General features: G+C 34.3%; 1 protein-coding gene across 2 annotated transcripts; it reads left to right on the top strand.

The window, feature by feature from the left end:
- The first annotated feature begins 1,175 nt into the window (after window positions 1–1,175).
- Window positions 1,176–5,396, top strand: LOC107625542 (cellulose synthase, putative (DUF1644)). 2 transcript variants are annotated; one of them, XM_016328202.3, is made up of 5 exons: window positions 1,176–1,488; window positions 2,716–2,932; window positions 3,674–3,960; window positions 4,071–4,833; window positions 4,937–5,396. In XM_016328202.3, exons 3-4 carry the CDS (start codon window positions 3,693–3,695, stop codon window positions 4,811–4,813), a joined length of 1,011 nt encoding a protein of 336 aa, XP_016183688.1. In that variant the 5' UTR covers window positions 1,176–1,488; window positions 2,716–2,932; window positions 3,674–3,692; the 3' UTR covers window positions 4,814–4,833; window positions 4,937–5,396. The 2 variants fall into 2 exon arrangements, with proteins under 2 accessions (XP_016183688.1, XP_088359713.1); XM_088503587.1 differs by having other exon boundaries at window positions 4,071–5,396.
- The last annotated feature ends 14,555 nt before the right edge of the window (window positions 5,397–19,951 follow it).

The raw sequence follows: 19,951 nt of genomic DNA, 5'->3' as shown, positions 1-19,951 counted from the left end.
AAAAACGATACATAGAAATAAATTTTTGTTTTATCCTTCAATAATATCAATCTTTTACTGTACATAGTATTCAATTATTTTTTAATCACATCTAAGTAAATTACACTTAACCACATTATTTTCATTCTAAATAAATTTAGTTTTTTATAATTTTACACTTAAAATTATATGTTAATATAAAAATATAAAAAAATTTATTTAAAATGAAAGTAATGTGATTAAGTGTAATTTACTTAGATATGATTAAAAAATAATTGCATATTATGTATAGTAAAAAATTGATATTATTGAAGGATAAAATTAAAATTTATTTCTATTTATCATTTTTGTCCCCAACGTTTTCGTTCTATTTAAATCCTTAACGTTTTAAAATCGTCTCTATTTGTTACGTGTGAGTTTGCTTGGCAGGTTTGGTGTACGTAGATTACTCACGCGGGTCGGACATGGTGCATACCGGGATCCATAAGAGAACATTTTGAGAGCTGGAGGATGATGCCTATGAAAAAAGACGAGTGTAAAACATGGTTAGTGGGGTTCTTCTCAGTTATATGGAGTATCTGGCTGTGTAGAAATGAATTCATTTTTCAGAATAAGGCAACGCTCGTGGTGGAATGCATCGCTAGATCGTTTTGTAGCTCGAAGGAATGGTGTAACAATAACTCATGTTGTTGATGGCTATGCTGGAGATGACATATGAGTTGTTGTAAGTCTTTTATTGTTGTATGCTCCACCGAGTGTGTTGAGCTTGTTTGTCTTTCAAAAAAAAAATTGTCTCTATTTTATTCCGCCGTCAATTCTATTAACGAATTTCTAACGTCAGGACAACATTGAGCCAATTTTAAAACGTTAGAGACTTAAATAAGACGATTAAAACATTAGAAATAACTTTAAAACTTATCCCAAACGTTGAGGACAAAAACGACTTTAATTAATTTTTAATTCAGATTAAATTAAATGAACTACTTAATTTAGATCAATTTGAATTTCAACGCCCCACAAAAACTCCCCATTTCCCTAATTTATTCAATACGTATATGTACGTTCTTAAGTCCCAGACGCATCCATAACCCGCAATCCGCATACGTATCAAATTCGTAGAAAGCTAATCCTAATTCGTAATCGTGATCATGATAGAAGCCGGTTTAAGAGGCGGTTATTGAGAAACAAGAACGAATGATCCTTCTTCCATAGGTGGGCTCCACTTCCCACACTAACCCTATAAATAGATAGCGTTTTTGTATTTTTGTTCTTTTCCTTAAACTTTCACACATCCATCATCCTCCTCAATTGCCCTTGTTTTCAACAACCACTTTTTGTGTGAAATATACGCACGCAAATAATAAATAAAATAAATAATTAATAATCCTTTTCAATCAGAGAGACACATCCTTCACCCTCAAGGACCAAAGACGATTCAAAGGGGAAAAGAAAAAAGAAGGAAGAAAAAAAAAAGAACGCAAATTCAACTCCTTCCTCCCCTCTCCTTGTGTAAATCTCATCCTTAAATTCTACTGAATACTGTTTTTGTTTATTATTTGTGGATGTCGTTTATCTACCTTGGATTCTGTTGATTTCAATTCCGCTCCCTTGATTTTGTCTATTGGTTATTGGATTTTGTTCCTGGGTTGATTTGGGGGTTAGGTTTAGGGTTTTCTTTAAATTATGTGGTGATTTGTGTGTTGATCTGGGGTTATATTTCGCTATATTAATTTAATTTTGGGATTTAAAGGCTAAATATGTTTTTTGAAACTTGATTTATGCATCTTGCCAAGTTTCCTTGCTGCTGTTGATTGCATAAAATCTGTTTTATTTTTCTGGGCATATTGCTTTATTTGTGTTATTATGCCTAACAAAATGAACTGCGATATGTTGCGATCCATTTGTATCTTTACAAAGTTGTTGAAGTTGATACTGGTTTACATAGTTCTAACAGTGTAGAAGATGTCCATGCTTTTGGATGAAGTGGTTCTTATATCTTATATATGTTACTAAAATTGTGCAAATGTAGTGATGCCATATTATATGTTCATGTGGGGCTTTTATATGATCTTCGGCTTGAATCATCCTAAATATGAGAAGTCATGCCACCACGTTAACTAGGGTGATGACATTGCCACTTCTGTTTTTGATAATTCCATTCCACACATTTTTATTTTCGTGTTGTGGTATGTTTGCATAAATTTGTATTCACACTTGAATATTAAAAGAAGTTCCCCAAAATGAGCATGGTCAAAGAGTAGTTTTGAGTTGACAAGTCTGTATATGTGTGCTGCCTAAGTTTTCATGATTGTTTACTTCCGAGATTCTTAAGAGCTTGTTTGGAAACCATTTAACATGAGAAAATAATTCTATTTCCTTTAAGAAAAGAATTCATTTCTATTTGAAATTCAATTTCATGATTTGGAATAACTATAATATATTAATGGAATAGAATTCAAGTTTAAAGAGTGTGAGAGTTGATTTGGAAATCAGACCCTTTTTGGTCTGATTTACAAATGAAGGAAAAATGGAAATTGGAAGTCTCAAAGGAATTAAAATCATTCATTTTTAGTTGTTCAAAAGGAAGAACCAGAATTCAACTCTTGAGTGAATTCTAATTCATAGCATTCCAAACAAGCTCTAAATTTCTGATAGTGAAATTCATTAGATTTGAATTCTTATGTTGCTTGACTCAGAATCTTTTTTCCTTCCTTGTTCTTGGTTGTATATGTGCAGATTTAGGCAACTGTTGGTGATTCTGCGTGGACTTGTTCGTTAATTGTATATTTGTCCCGGATTTTACTATATTCTGCTACATAATTTGTAACTTATATTGGAGCATTGCATAAGTGATTATCCTATCATTCTTTTGTGAAGTCAAGTACAGTTTATGTGAATGCAAATTGAGACTCAGAAGGCACAAATAGGAATATAGTTAGAGCCTATTTCTTGGGTAAGTTAATTAAAGATTATGTGATACTTATATTTCTATAATTGTATTTTATTTCATTTTTACAAACTGCCTTATTGCTTTGAATCTATGCTATAACCTAGATCTAATTACGATTGAACTATTAATCATCCCTTGGTTTCACTTGACTTGAGTAATATAATTCTTCCCTCGGGTGAGTGGAAAAGGAATGGTTAATGGTCATATAGAAAACAAAGAACCGTTAGCAGACAGAGTATGGATTGTATTCACTGGTTGTTTAGTAATTTTAGTCTAGTTTAGGCATTGGCCAACTGGATTGTGACACTTGATTGTAGGTTATTCTAAAGTTATATATTCCTTCTGTTCCATATAATCAAGAGAAACATAATACCGGGAAATTGGGGGATGGAAGTGAAAACAGCCAAAGCTTTTGCTTCTTGATGCATTTACATGCCCACAAACTTACACACGATACATCCTTAGAAAGGCCATGGTTAAGGGGTCAAAATTGACCATGTGTTGCCTTTCAAATTTTTTTCCCTTTTTTTTTCATATTCCCCTTTGTTCATAGAATCTGCCAGCCTCATGTAGTGAAACAAGACTTGGTCATTGTTGTTCTCTTGTTCCTAGAAACCAAATGTACAAAAAAGAGGTTTTTGTGTCGCTGCTGGCATGTTCTTGTGTTATGACTTGTGAATAATGAAATTAATTTTTGGTCTAGTTCATTAGCGGTGGTTCTAATGACTTCCATATGTTGAGTAGTTACCACTGAGCGTGGAAGATGACTGGTGTTAGGCGCAGATTAAGTAAAGATTCAGATATCAGTGCTCTACACAAAGAACTGGATGAAGTTTCATGTCCTATCTGCATGGACCATCCGCATAATGCTGTTCTCCTTGTTTGCAGCTCTCATGAGAAGGGCTGCAGATCTTACATTTGTGATACGAGTTATAGACATTCGAATTGCTTGGACCGGTTTAAAAAAATGAGGACAGATTCTAATGACAGTCATAATTTATCAAGTTCTTTAGTAAATACAAACAACTCCGGTAATTGTTTTAATGTTTAGCTTATTATGTATTCTCCCTTGAATGATAGTAATGAACTTCACCTAATTAAAATTGATAATGTATTGTATTGTCTGTTCAATTACCACAAGGATCAAGACAGGGTGATGCCCAAGATCCTAGTAGAGGTTTAAACCCACATGAAGGCAATTTAGAAAATGTTGATTCTGAGACCTTGCAGGACAGGGCTGAACTTGAAGAGTTAAATGCTGGTAATTTTGCATCAAAATTAAACTTGTCATGCCCCTTATGTCGAGGCACAGTACATAGCTGGGAAGTGGTTGAAGAGGTTAGAGACTATTTAAATACAAAGAAGAGAAGTTGCTCTAGGGAGTCATGCTCGTTTGTTGGTAATTATCTAGAACTACGTCTACATGCCAGAAGAGTTCACCCTACCACTCATCCCTCTGTTGTTGATCCTACTAGAGAAAGAGCTTGGCGACATTTTGAACGGCAGAGAGAATATGGTGATATTGTTAGTGCTATTCGGTCTGCCATACCTGGTGCCGTTGTCGTTGGGGATTATGTTATTGAAAATGGAGATGGAAGGTCTTCAAGTGATAGGGAAGGCAGCCTGGGTGATGCTAATGGGCCCTGGTTGAGTTTCTTGTTTCAGATGATTGACAACATTGAAACTGTTCCGGAGCCAAGAGCTCGTCGAAGAGCATGGACAAGGCATCATCGCCGACCATCTAGAGTTGATCGCCCGTATCTTTGGGGCGAGAATTTGTTGGGTCATCGGGATAATGATCGTGATGTTGATGAAGATGAATCTCCTGTGCCAAGAAGGCGTCGCCGTCTGAACCGGACTAGGTTCTTTGCAGATCAACCATGAGGATTGCTGCCAATTATCTGGTAAAATTCATTAGTCCATCTTGACCGAAAATTATGTTAAGAATTGTGTGTTGGACTTGCCATTAGCTCACCAGTTGGTTTCTTCCCTATAATTGTTCATCAGTGTGCTGAGCTTGATATAAGCGTCAGCTGGGAAACATGCTTTCAGCAGCTTCCTGAGCGCACTTCGGACCAAGTCTTTGGACCCGACAGTGGTGCTGAATGCTGAGAACAAGTTTGAATAAGAACCGAAGATCCTTGAACAGCATGTTCATTTAACAAAGCTTGTCTAATGGGGTTTTCCTTGGAGCTCACTTCAACAACTGCCTTGGAAGAAATTGATTTTCTCAAGGCTGACATAGGGTTGTTACATTTGTCATTAATGTATAATTGATGCTTGTACATCTGAATTGTTCAACCTGTTTATTTCCACTAAATCATTGTTCATTCTAAGGTTGTGGATATTGTGGTTTTATTTGTTGTCTTTTAACAGAATGATTGTTCGCGATCATATTGATAGAACTTCAACTGAGATGTTGAGATCTGCTTTCTGAAGAGTTGATAAATATTTTGAAAACATAAAATGTGTTCAGTATTTACTGTCATTAAAATAATTTTTTTTAATAGTATATCATGAAGTATGAACTATTTCGGGAGGCGTGGAAAAGCATTTGCAAATTTTTGTTGTTTTGGGTGTGTAAAGTAAACTTAACAACAGACTTGAAAACTATTGAGTTTAATTTTTTTAAAAGAATATGGATATCAATGCATACACGTTACGTTAAGCTAAAGAATTTCGGCATTTTTCTGCTACTACGTATGTACTGGTATTATTAATTGCTTTCTGTATCATGAAGCAAATGCAAAATTAAATTATATATGACAGATGGAAGACCATCATGAAATGCCTTGTCAGATATGAGTACATGTTTATAGAAAGAAAACCATTATGATTTGAAGATTTTTCTCCCATGTTTTTGAAGATTTTTTTCTGAAGTTAATTACAGACCATTGAATTTATACATACATTAGGTACCTATCCTTGGTATTTGAACATATGTTCCTACAAGCAGTATTGTGCCCTTATTCCTCCTGATAGTATCACAATTGATTGAATTGAGTCATCTTTATTTATTTGTTTATTTTTCTTCTCCTAAGTTTGAACTTTGACCCTCTTTCCAATAGACATATTCAGATTAATTATGATAATTGATGGTTCCGAAATACTGTAAATCAAACTTTTTTCAAGGAGGTACTATTTATATTTACTCTTATTTTATACACTATAAGATAGTACATGTGTTATTTTATTATTAGATATGGTGTGCAACATGAAATAAATTTTAAGTTATATCTTTTTATGAAGAAAATACAAAGGAAACTGAGTATACAAAACTTGTACTTAAAAGATATTGAAAAAATATCATAAAGTGAGCGTAATTATTGGGATGTTGTCGAATTTGAAGTGTAACACACATTTCATAAGCTATAATTTTGCCTATTGGCTATATAAAATTCTAAGGGGTTTTTTTTTTGGGTGACTATATAAAATTCCAAGTTCTAACCATGTACGACAGGCATCTTATAATTTTGCATTATTATTATATATCTATCTAGGATAAATTGTTATTTTGGTTTTCAACGTTTGAATCAAGTCTTAGTTTAATTTTTAAGATTTTAAATATCTAATTTCAGTCCTAACAAGGTTTAAACGGGTTTAAGGTTTAAATAGGTTTGACACGAACAATTAGCTATTGAAGAACTAATAATATTTGATTTCAGTACGTAAGTAAAATCGTCCTACTAATTACTACTAATGATTACTAATGTAAGAGTTTTTTTTTTTTTTTTTCCGGAGCATTGAGAATTAATTGGTAGGATTTGAGATTTTTTTTTACAAGAAAGAGACCGACAAAAAAAAGTGTTACAAGAAGGTTTTGATTATGTTTTCCTAACACACGAAAAAAAATATAACTTAACAATAACGTTGTTAACGTCTATGTCCGTCACTCCATTATTCGTATCAAATTTAGTGATAGGACAATATTAACTCCGTTTGAAATTTTTTGGGGCAGAAATATAAATTTTAAAACGTTAGAGACCAAATTAAGATTTAGCTAAAAAATTAGAGACCAAAATAGTACTTTACCTATCTATCTATCTGTTTATCTATCTTTCTATCATTGATGATCACATAGTTTTAATATTTTTTTTAAGAGTAAATGAATAAAAATACACATAAAAGAATTTGACATGGACAAAAAGTACATTTTAAAATTCGTAAATATAAAAGTACACTCAAAAATTGATTTCAAAGGACAAAAGTATACTCTAAATCTTACAAATTTACTAACCTTTAGCCATAAAAAATAATCTTTTGAGTATACTTTAATATTTACAATCTTTCGTATGTATTTTTATTCACTCCAAATTTTTTCATGTGTTGTTTTGTCTATTTATTTTTCTTTTCAATCTCTCTTTTAACACTTGTCTTTTGACTTTTGTTTGTCCTTGTCACATGTAACAACCACATGTTGTATAGAAACAAGATCATTTATGAGGGAAAATTTTGTTTGAATTTGTTTTTTTTTTTTTTAAATAAAATGATTACTTTTTAGCTTCATCATGTATATACTTGTTGAGAATAAGTAGTATAACTATAATCTAATTAATTATATGTCAAATAATTTGTTATAGTTATTATATGTATTATTTAATTAAAAGGTTAATATAATAAAGTCTTTTTGATTAAATTTAGAAATTTATCGTTGTAATAGTGATCATAATATTGAGAGATAAATCTTTAGGAAAATTATTTTAAAAGACCATTAAAAAGATTTAATTATTAAAAAGGACCTTTAATACCAAAATTAATAAGAAGGACAAAATCTTTTTATAATATTTAAGAAGACGAACCAAATTTTTTTATAATAAGGAGATAAATCTTTTTTATAAAAAAGCCCTCTTATCATGAAGGGTGCCCTTGAAGCTTAGTCCATACTGTTGAAGAAGCAAATCCACCTTCCACTCCTTCATGATTTCATAGTCCTCTTTGATGTAACATGGATAGTGAAGAGGCATTTGAAACTTTGAACAAGTAGTAGGATACTCTTGTTGGGTCAATCCTTCTTTAGCAGTTTTGTCAATAGGGTAGTACCCCAAAACATGGCAAGTTGAGTAAACAAGCCATCTAAGAGCCATTTAGACAATGTAATCTTAGAAGCAATAGTGCTCCAATTTTTGTTTCAAGTGAATCTTGCACATATTAAGCATGTTTATATATAGGTGCACTGTGCACAACAATAGCGTATACATGAAACAATTTGGGACAAAATTAATAAAAAAATATTAAGATATTTGAATATTCACTCATACTCTTACTAATAATTGAATGGTAGATATTTATTATTTGATTATTTTTTATTATTTATTTATTTATTTTTATTTATTTTTTTATTTTTATGTTCTTTAGCTAACGAGAAAAAAGACAAAAGATCATAAAAGTAAAAAATAAATAAATAATAAAAATTACTAAAATTTTAGAAAAAAAAAATTGTTAATATAAAATTATAAAAAATAAATAAATAAATAGTTAAGAATTAATATTTTAATAATTAAATCTCCCTAACGATTTTATAGAGTAATTTTTTTTAAATTAATTAACTAATTAATCCCAAGTGAATATTCATACATATTTATATAGCGTTGAGAATCAAACAACATATATTAAAGATTATAAAAAATAATTAAGGATATATTTATCTCCTTATAAAAAGATTTGATTCTTCTTCTTAAATATTATAAAAAGATTTAGTCCTTCTTACTAATTTTGGTATTAAAGATCTTTTTTAATAATTAAATCTTCTTAACGGTCTTTTAGAATAATTTTTCCGAAATCTTTTATAATTTAATCTAAAATGTTCTTGGTCATAGGATTATTAAAAGGGACATTAATAATTCGGATATATATATATATATATATATATATAGTTTTTATTGGATGAAAATTAATAAATCTCATTTATTAAATTATATATATAGATAATGCATATAGAGATACAACAATTGAACTAACTCACTTTGAGAATTCCTAATGGTTATAATTGCTGCATATTTGTCAATAGGATATTTTCAAGATGAACATGGTAATAGAATTTTCTTTGACCTACGACTGTCATGGTAATTAACAATATATTTGCTATACTTTGATTTTGGACACCTAATGTCCTAGGGTGATAGTTGAATGAACATTGTGTATGATTTAAATATTTGTAGAATTAATGATTAATCAATAAGAAATTCGTTAACTCTCGGTAAAGAATTTGAGCTCTATAATTATAATGGCTGAGATAAATAAAACCTTGACCAAGGGGATTAAATGAATGAAGAAATGAGTTTCTTAAATCATTCACAATTTATTATAATAATGGTAATACTCTAAGGATTAACCAAGAGTTGGAAAGATGGAATGAATTATACTTTGTTCTTCTCGGATTCTTAGTAAAAATATATTACTTCACATTATCGAGTCGTTAAGGAGTGTTTTTAGAAGTCAACCTTGATTAGTAAATTTAATATGACTAATTCACTACCCGCTTAGTGTTGAACCTATGGAGTCACACACTAATGAGTGTTTTAATCTTTACTAAAAGAATGTTTAATTATTATTTTAATTTGATCAAATAAATAATTATATTAATTCAAATAGAATATTATTATATTCTTTACTAGTACCAAGAATATAATAATATGATAATTGAGAATATTAAATGAAAATTGAAAATAATTAGTTATTCTATTTCTAAATATAAATTCTAAATGGAAATCATATAAAACTAAAAACACAATCACTAATTTGATTTAGCACAGAAATCTAATGTACAAAATACCAAATCAGTAACATGGATATTCACAAACCAATCCATAACAAAAACGATCTTATCAGTACAACACTATTCTTTATCCCCTGGAAAACACCAAAATCTCATTAAACATAACATAAACATATTTTTAAATCCTTAATCCTTTGGCAATAACACAGAAAAATGGACAATATAACACCATTATTAACTAAAAACAACAGCGAGATTATTCATATTTGAAATCAAAGAATTTCATCAACTCATTGATAAATGGAAATCATATAAAACTAAACACAGAATCACTAATTCCAGTTAACACAAAAATATAATATACAAAACACCAAATCAGTAACACTGATCTTTACAAACCAATCCATAACAAAAATAAACTTAACCCATAGATTTCAATCAAATCCAAATCCTTAATCATTAACACTGATTTTCATCCGCACTGATTTCCTTAATCAAATTTAAATCCTTAATCAAATTTATAACTACATTTATTTTCTCAATCAAACCTCGTCGAACTCGCCCTGGTTCAACGTAGTAAAACTTGCATAATCAAACTCGTCCTGATTAAACACACTCGAACTTGCTTGTCTGCTTTTAATGTTTGATTTCAGAAACAAAACAATGATAGAAAACAATACGCAGAAAAGAAGAGCAAAAAATCTGAGAATGCAGAGAAGAACGAAAAATCAGTAATGAAATCACAAGTAATATATTTGGATCTTATTATTCAGGATTCACCTAACTCAGCAACATAGTTTCACATTAATTGAGAACACAAGTAGAGGAGTGGTGCGCGAATTATGAACTCGCACAACTTAACCGACAAGTACACCGGGTCATCTAAGTAATACCTCAGGTGAGTGAGAGTCGATCCCACGAGGATTATCGGATTGAGCAACAATGGTTATCCAATTGGCTTAGTTAGGCAAACAGAAAAGGTTGTTTGATAGTGTAATTCGCATAAAACAATAAACAAGAGAATAACGAAAGCAAATAAAAAGTTTGGTGTAAAAACAGTGAGAGAAAATAGTTAAGGTTTCGGAGATATTTACTCTTTCGGATTAAAAGTTCTTACCAACTATTTTAACAATGTATGATTCATTTCATGGCAAACTGTAAATGACTAAACCCTAATATCTTAGTGACGTAGCCTCCTCTAACCTTCATTAACCGCCACTCTCATGGTCACTTAATTCCGATTAGAGGGTTAAGTTCAAAACTAGTTTATGGCCACGAAAACCCTAATTACACAAAGCTAACAGGATTATATGTCACATATTCCAATTAGTTCATGTAATTAGCAATTAGGAGGAATTTATTTTTAAGCTATTGTTCAAGTGAGATAACTCTCTCGAGAATCACAAGAACTCATGTAGAATAAGGGTTATACTATCGTTCCACCCAGATTCATAAGATTAAGAACAAAAACAGTCCTTTAAACTGAATCAATACATTCATTAAAATAAAAAAGCAATAGTCTTAATCCATAGAAATAAATAGAGCTCTTAACCTTAACCAAGGAGGTTTAGTTGCTCATGACTTACAGAGAAAAACTAGGGTTTTGAAAATTTTGCAAAAACCAAAAAGGGTTTGACCCTTCTAAAGGGAGAATCTTTTTTCTTTTATATCTAACCTAATTTGATTCCAAAATAAAATAAAATAATAAATCCTAAAACTAAAAGATATTGTTTGTAAATAAAAATTACAAAAAAATATAAAATAATTAATAAATCCTAAATCCAACAAGAGATACTCATGAGCTTGCTGGCGCTAAACACTAGCTGAGCCTTTACCGCCTAAGGGGGTGCTGCCAGCTTCTCCTTTTCAGCTCAAAACTCTATCGAACTGCTCTGAATTTCACCTGAAATCATAAAAATACTCAAACAACTCAACGTAGTATCCGCAGAGAATTTTTGCACTAAAATACTATGAAAATAAATAAAATCTAATAAAAAACAACTAGAAAATAAAGGAAAAAAGGGTACAAGATGCTCACGTATTACAACACCAAACTTAAACTGTTGCTTGTCCTCAAGCAACCAAAACAATATAGGACCAAGAAGAGAAAATGCTTAAGACTTGAGTTGTCATTTAAGCTCTGGTCTAGTTACTGAGTGGGGCTGATGACACTCTAACTTTAAATAGCTTCGGCATCTCACTATCCTTTAAAGCTAAAAAATACTGCTATCCCTCAGAACTAGAACTCGGATGGTATTATAGGTTCTCTTCTTTAGGCTCTAATTGATTCTTGAACACAATTTTTTCTTTCTTTTCTTCGATGCTTTGCACTTTGAGCCTAGCCGTGACTCTAAGTGTTTTATCTTCAAGCCTAACTTGATACAAGAACACCACAAGTACTTAATTGGGAAACTTCTTTTGGTTCTGATTTTACTTTTTATTTCTCCCAGATAGTGGTGCTCAGAGCCTTTGGCATACTCTGTAACAGCAATTGGTCACAACTTTAAGTGTTCAGTCTCAAGGGTTACTTGACACTTTCACACCACAAGCATATGGTTAGGAAAAATCACTCTTTTGAGCTTTAGATCAATTTTGACCCTTCCAACCATTGATGCTCAAAGCCTTGGACCTTTTTTTAATTTTTATTTTTCTTTTTCTTTCTTTTTGCTGTTTGTTTTGCTTCAAGAATCAATTTCTTACTTATTTCAGAGAATCAATAATACTTTTCTAAGTTCTTGTTCCTCAAGAACCAATATTCTCAACTCCTATATCAAATATGCATAGTTAATTCATACATTCAAAATCAAAGATAATGCTACCACATTAAAGGGTCTAGAACAACTCAATATATATAACTCAAATCTCATGCATTTTACTACTTCTTTTTCTTTTGATATTTCCTTAAGCTTAGTGAGCAATACATGATATATCTTTTTAAAATAAACATAAAATACTAAAAAATAGAAAACAAAAAATAGAATAAAATACTGAAAAACAGAAATAAGATAAGAGAAAGGAGAATGAAACTCAACCACCTCAGTCATGGTGGCTGCTGCTCCCTCCAGGGAATCCTCTCTGGCAACTCAACTCCTCCAGCTCACACCTTTGCCTCTGCTGCTCCTCCACTAGCTGATAGAAGAGAGCTGAGTGATCCTGATGCTTAATCCTCAACTGATCAACAGATGATGTCAGCTCCCCAATGGATGTAATCGACTGATCCCAGTAGTCATAGAGAGGGAAGTAATATCCCTGAGGTATCTCAAGTTGTTGCTCCTGCTGCTGAGGAAGAGGAGGGACTGGCTCTTACTGTGGTCCATGCCCGAGCTCTTTAGCATGAACGTGCTCCATACCCCTTCTAGTGATCGGTCTATCAATGTCGATCGGGGTATCTCCATCAATGTGAGCTCCAGCTGCTGCACGAAGGCAGTAGATGAGGTGAAGGAAGGCCAGTCTCGCAGAGGTAGAGGACTTTTCAGCTATCCTGTAGAACTCCTGAGGGATCACTCATGCACCTCCACCTCGTTGTCGTGCATGATATAGTGAATCATGACTGCTCGCTCAACTGTAACCTTCAGAACGGTTACTCGTAGGATGGAGCGTTGGATGAACTCCAACCATCCTCGAACAACTGGCTTGTCGTCGTACTTACCCAGTTGGTATGACTGACCTCTAGAATCCCTTCTCCACTGAGTTCCGGGGAGGCAAATATCAACAAGAATCTGATCCAACCTCTGGTCAATGTTGACCCTCCGAATGTAGGAATGAGGGTCCTCTCGTAATTGTGGTAACTACAATGCCACCCTCACACTCTCGGGGTTGAAATCTATGACATGCCCTCTGACCGTAATATGCCCGTTCTTTGGATCCGGGTTCATGCCTCAGACATGCTTATAAGTCACCCAAGCATTGGCATAGAACTCCGATAAACCCCATTTTTAGGGTTTATCTTGTGCTTAATTTAGTGGATTTTATCCGTTATTCTCACACTTATTCATATAATTTGCATGTTTTACATTTTCCTTCCTAATTTTGTACTATGATTGAAAACATGCTTCTTTGACCTTAAATTTGCTAATTTTAAATCCTCTCTTATTACCATTCGATGCCGTAATATGTTTGTTGAGTGTTTTCAGGATTTATAGGGCAGGAATGGCTTAGATGATGGAAAGGGAGCATGCAAAAGTGGAAGGAACACAAGAAATTGAAGTTTTCAGAATCTGATAGCGACGTGCACGCGTGGACGACGCGTACGCGTGACTGGTGCAACAGACATACAACGCGTACGCGTGACCAGAATTTTGTTCAGTGACGCGTGCGCGTGACGAGCGTCATGTGCTGCACTTAACAAAAGTCGCTGGGGGCAATTTTTTTGCTGTTTTGGGCCCAGTTTCAAGCCCGAAAATAAAGATTAGAGGCCGTAGAGTGGAGCAGAATTGGGGGGGAGGGATCAATCATTCACACTTTATTCATACAATTTTAGGTTTTAGATGTAGTTTTCTAGAGAGAGAGGCTCTCTCCTCTCTCTAGGTTTTAGGATTTTTAGTCTTGTTCCTTCTCAATTTCAGAATTCTACCTTGCTCTAATTTAGTTTTCTTCTACCCTTATTCGTTCTAGCACTTTAGTTATCTACCTTCCTTGTTGATCCCTTTATTTTGCTAATTTAGTTTATGAGTTCATGTGTTACTCTCAATTTTCATTAATGCAATTTATGTTTCATGTTTCTTATTGTTCAATTGCTTTGTCACTGTTATTTCTTTGCTTTGGTTAGTCTTAGATTTTGCTATGTCTTGTTTGTTTTCTCTATTTTTATTTTATACCTTCTAAGTGTTTGATAAAATACTTGGTTAGATTTTAAACTAGATTTTTAAGTTCTTAACTTGGATTAATCAATTAGAGACTCTTGAGTTATCAAAATTCTTTTGTTGATTAGTGATTGAAAATTGCTAGTTGGCTTAGGCTTCACTAAATCTAGTCTTTGATTAGGACTTGTGAACTTAAGTTGATTTTGCTCACTTGACTTTCCTTCATTGTTAGAGGTTAACTAAGTGAAAGCAAAAGGCAATTACCATCACAATTGATGATGATAATAAGGATAGGAATTCCAATTCTCAATCCTTGCTAGGACTTTTCTTAGTTGTTACTTTATTTCCTTGTTATTTACATTAATTGTCTCTTATCACAAAAACCCCAAAAATACTTTTTCATAACCAATAATAATTACACTTCCCTGTAATTCCTTGAGAGACGACCCGAGGTTTAATACTTCAATTAATTTTATTGGGTTTGTTTCCGTGACAAACAATTTAAATATTGATTGAGGTTTAATTGTCGGTTTAGAACTATACTTGCAACGTGATATTTTTGTGAAAATCTTTACCGACATTTTTCCTCTGTCAAACTCTCGGACCATTAATGCTTCAACCTCAGTTACTGGGTTGGTCACAACTTTCCAACCCCGCCTCAAGATCTACTTTCAAATCTCCCGGTACTCCTCCAGCTGAAGCTCAAAATGGACCTCCGGAATCACTTTTTTCTTGTGCACCACCTCATGAAAGTGATCCTCATGGGTCTTAGACAAGAACTGAGTGAATTCCATGGGCCAGAGGTAGGGGCCTTCTCCTTCCTCTTTCTTGAGGAGGATTCTCTGGTCTTGGGTGCCATGGAGATAATAGAATGGAGAAAAATCGGAGCACCCAACACCAAACTTAAAAGGTTTACTCATCCCCAAGAAAAATAAAAATAGAAAATAAAGAAAAAGATAGAGGAGAATAACGGAGGGGAGGGCTTCGGTTATGGCTAAGATGGAAGAAGAAGAGGGAAATGGGAGGTGTATAAAAGGGAAGAGTAAGTAAGAGAGGAGAGTAATTGGAGGTGTGGTGAAAGTGAAAGGGAAGTAGGGTATTTAAAGGTGGGGAAGTGGGGAGGGTTCGGTTATGGGTATGGGTGGGGGGAAGGGGGGAATTGAAATTGAAATTAGTGAATGGGGAAGAAAGATTGATGGGATAGATGATGGTGGATTGGGTGGAGTTGGAGGTGAGTTGAGAGAATCAAGGGATTTGATGGGTGATGGGATGAATGAATGTTGATGAAAAAGTGGTTAGGGAGGAAAGAGAATGGATAGGGTTGAATGATCAAGGTAGGTGGGGTTGGGGTTTAACCATTGGCCAAAACCCTTCCTTCATTCTCAAAACAGAACACTGGATGCTAAATACCGGTTCTGGCATTTAGCGCTAGCAAAGGACTTTTTTTTATTGGCGTTAAATGCCCAAAGGGGAGTCAAAATTAGTGAAGGAATGCCCCATTATGGGTGTTAAATGGCCACTCCATGACTCCCTCTCTGGCGCTAAATACCCTCCCTGGCATTTAGTGCTGCTGCTCTGCTCCTCTTTTGGCGCTAAACACCCTCCCTGACATTTAACACCCAAGCCTGTTTTGCACTAGGGCATTCTGTTCTTCTGTCTAAGTCTTCTTGCCCCTGTTCTAAGTACTGCGCATGATCATAAAGATTAGAAAACCTAGGAAAATTATGAAAATAAAAATGGAAAACCAAATGAAATTAAAACTGAAATCACAACTGAAATAAAACAAAAATACTAAAGGATACTTATGGCTGGGTTGTCTCCCAACAAGTGCTTCTTTACCGTCACTAGCTTGACGGTCAGATCCTCTAGTGAGGAGGGTCATAGGGGCTCATATCTTCACCCCTTATTGTGAACCTCTTTCTTGTGCTATCATGGATAAGCTCAACATGCTCAAGGGACAGGATTCTGTTCACTGTGTGAGGTATGACTGAACTTTTAGTAAACACCACCTTCATGCCAAGTGAGAAGTTCTCAGTAGGAATCTTCTTGTTCCTCCAACCCTTAGGTACCTTCTTCTTGGGGCCTTCCTCCTTGGTGGACAAAGCACACCCAACACCAAACTTAAGTTTGACGTCAGGGAGAATAGTATTGGTTCCCACCAAAAGAGGAGACTTGTGCAATGGACTCTGCATGCAAGTACCTCCTTTGTCAGAGATTGGTGGATGTTTAAAAACTTTGAAAACCATGCAGTCCTTATGTAACCTCCACACTATTTCACCTCTCTCAACATCAATTAGGGCTCTTCCAGTGGCTAGGAATAGCCTTTCTAGAATGATGGAGTCATTTGTATCCTCTCCTATGTCAAGTATCACAAAATATGTAGAGAAGAATAGCTCTCCAACCTTGACCAGTACGTTTTTCACTAGCCCATATGCCTGCCTCAGAGACTTGTCAGCCATTTGCAGGATTATCCTTGTTGCCTAATGGAGGATAAATGTCGGTCTAGAATTTCTCAAAAGAATTTCGTTGCAAGCATAGTCCAAACCGATAGAAAACCCTCAATCAAAATTTAATTTGTTTGTCACTTAAGTTAACCCTAATAAAACCCGAGAGTATTTAAACCTCGGGTCATCTCTCAAGGAATTGTAGGGAAGTGTGCATATTATTGGTTATGGGGTATATTTTGGGGTTTTTGGGTTTGATGAACAAGAAAATAAAACCAACAACTAAGGAATGTAAATGCTAAAAGCTACTCATGTCAAGGATCAAGAGTCAAGGTTTCCTATCTTGGACCATTGACCACAACATGGTGATTACAAAGGATTAATTCCACTTAGTTATCCTCTAACAATTGAAGGAAAGTGAAGTGGACATAATTGGTCCTAGAACCAATTAACAACCTTAAATCACCAATGGAACTGGACATCAACAATCTCAAGGGACCTAAGTCCTCAATCACAAGTCAAGAGTACCAAAATCTACTCTAAAACCTAACCAAAAATTTTATCAAACATTTGCAGGGCACTAAAAGGAAAGCATAGTAAAATAGCAAGAAAAATAAATTCTAAAACTACCAAATGCAAGAATCAATAACTAACAATTAAAGAAAGCAACAGTAAACATAGAAAGCATAAATTGCATTAAAGGAAATTAAAATCAACAAGAGCCATGAACATAAAGGAAGCAAAATAAAGGAAATAGCAAGTAAAGCTAAAAGAACAAAGATGTAATAACAAGAAATTGTAAGGAAACTAAATCAAAGCAAAAATTAAAAACTAAACCTAAGAGAGATCTACCTTAAATCTACCCTAATTCTAGAGAGAAGAGAGTGATTCTCTCTCTAGAATATGACCTAAAGCATGTTTCTAATCTATTCTAATTGCTCTCCCCTTATTCCATCTTGAATTCTGCATCAAATAGCTTCAGAAATGAGTTGAATTGGGCTCCAGCAAGTCCAGATATTGCCCCCAGCGTATTTCATTAATGAGGTCACGTGCTGCTTGTCATGCGTACGCGCCATATTGCGATTTCCAGGTCACGCGTATGCGTAGGTCACGTGTACGCCTCGCATGGCAGATTTCCAAAACTTTATTTCTCTATGAATTCTCCATTTTTACATGCTTTTTCTTCATTCCTTCAATCTAATCTTTGCCTTCTAAGCCTGAAATCACTTAACAAATATATCAAGGTATCGAATAGAATTAAAGTAAATTAGATCAATTTTAGGGCTTAAAAAGCATGTTTTTAATCATTAAGAAGAATTTAGGGAGAATTACAAAAATATGCTATTTCATTGAATAAATGTGAGAAAAGTTGATAAAATTCACCTAATTCAATACAAAATAAACCACAAAATTAGGGTTTATCATTGCCTGTGCTTCTTAGATTCCCAGCTTCTTCATCACAGACAGAGGCATCAGATTTATGCTTGAACCAAGATCGCACAGTGCTTTCTCAAACGTAATAGTCCCAATGGTACAGGGAATCAGGAAGCTTCCTGGATCAGGCATCTTTTTGGGTAACTTCCTCTGAATTAGTGCACTGCACTCCTTGGTCAAGACCACAGTTTTATCTCCCTTCAAGGCCTTCTTCTCAGAGAGTAAGCCTTTCATGAATGCCATGTAAGGAGGCATCTTCTCCAACACTTTAGCAAAAGGAATATTGATCTGTAACCTTTTAAAGATATTTAAGAACTGAGAGAACTACTCATCCTTGGTCCCCTCTTGCAGCTTCTGAGGGTGTGGTACTTTAGGCTCTTGTGCCACCAGGGGTGCGTGTAATAATGTGCATCCAGCCCTTTTTTGAGCCTTTTCTTCCTTTAATTCCTCAGCAACATGCATCTCCTTAGGCTCGGCCTTCTTGGCCATGGTAAGGGCCTTACACTCTTCTCTTGAATTTACTCTGTGTCACCGAAAAGAGTGTTAGGAGGTCTCTCAAGTATCCTCTTACTCAACTAACCTACTTGTACTTCCAAGTTCTAAATTGAAGCTCTTGTCTCTTGCATAAAGTTGTGAGTGATCTTGAAAAATTTAGCAACTAGTGTGGCCAAGTCAGGAGTGTTTTGAGTCTGAGAGGGGGCTTGTTGTTGTTGAGAGGGTTGGAACTACCAGTTGTTGAATCTATTCTGATTAGAGCCACCCTGGTTGTTATTAAAGTTTTGTTGGGGCTTCTGTGGCTGCTCTCTCCATCTAAAGTTATGATGATTCCTCCATTCTTGATTGAATGTATTGGTATCGGGATCATTATTGGGATTTCTGGAGGAATTTTTCATATAATTGATTTGCTAGTGTCCCCTTAGTTGTAGCTTCCATTCATGTCATAGGATGCATTTTAAGTATTGACAGATGAGACTTGCATGCCACTCAAGTGGTGAAAAATCATACTAATTTACTGTGACATGATATTGTTTTGAGCCAAAATGGCATCTAATGTGTCCACTTCCATGACTCCCTTCTTTTGAGTAGTTCTAGAATTCACAGGGTTCCTCTCAGAAGAGTAAAGGTATTGGTTGTTAGCAACCATCTCAATAAGCTCATTAGCTTCTTCAGGTGTCTTCCTCATGTGTAAGGAACCACTTGCAGTGTTGTCTAGAGATATCTTAGCCATATTAGAGAGACCATCATAAAAGATCTACAGCTTGGTCCATTCAGAAAACATGTGAGGAGGGCACCTCCTGATCATCAACTTGTATCTCTCCTAGGCTTCATAGAGGGACTCAACATCTCTTTGCCTGAAAGTCTGGACATCCACCCTTAGCTTAGTCAGCTTCTATGGTGAAAAAATTTGGTCAGAAATCCAGTGACCACCTTGTCCCAAGTGTCCAACCTCTAATTGGGTTAAGTATCCAGCCACTGTTTTGCTTTGTCCCTCACAGCAAATGAGAAGAGTATGAGCTTGTAGACCTCAGGATTCACTCCATTCATCATCACAGTGTCACAGATCTGCAGGAAGTTGGAGATGAATATATTAGGATCTTCCTGTGAGAGTTTATAAAACTGGCAATTC

This window comes from Arachis ipaensis, chromosome B2 (genome assembly GCF_059453495.1).
Source record: "Arachis ipaensis isolate K30076 ecotype BB chromosome B2, ASM5945349v1, whole genome shotgun sequence".
Classification (NCBI taxonomy): domain Eukaryota; kingdom Viridiplantae; phylum Streptophyta; class Magnoliopsida; order Fabales; family Fabaceae; genus Arachis; species Arachis ipaensis.
This window is presented reverse-complemented; position numbering and strand designations above follow the sequence as displayed.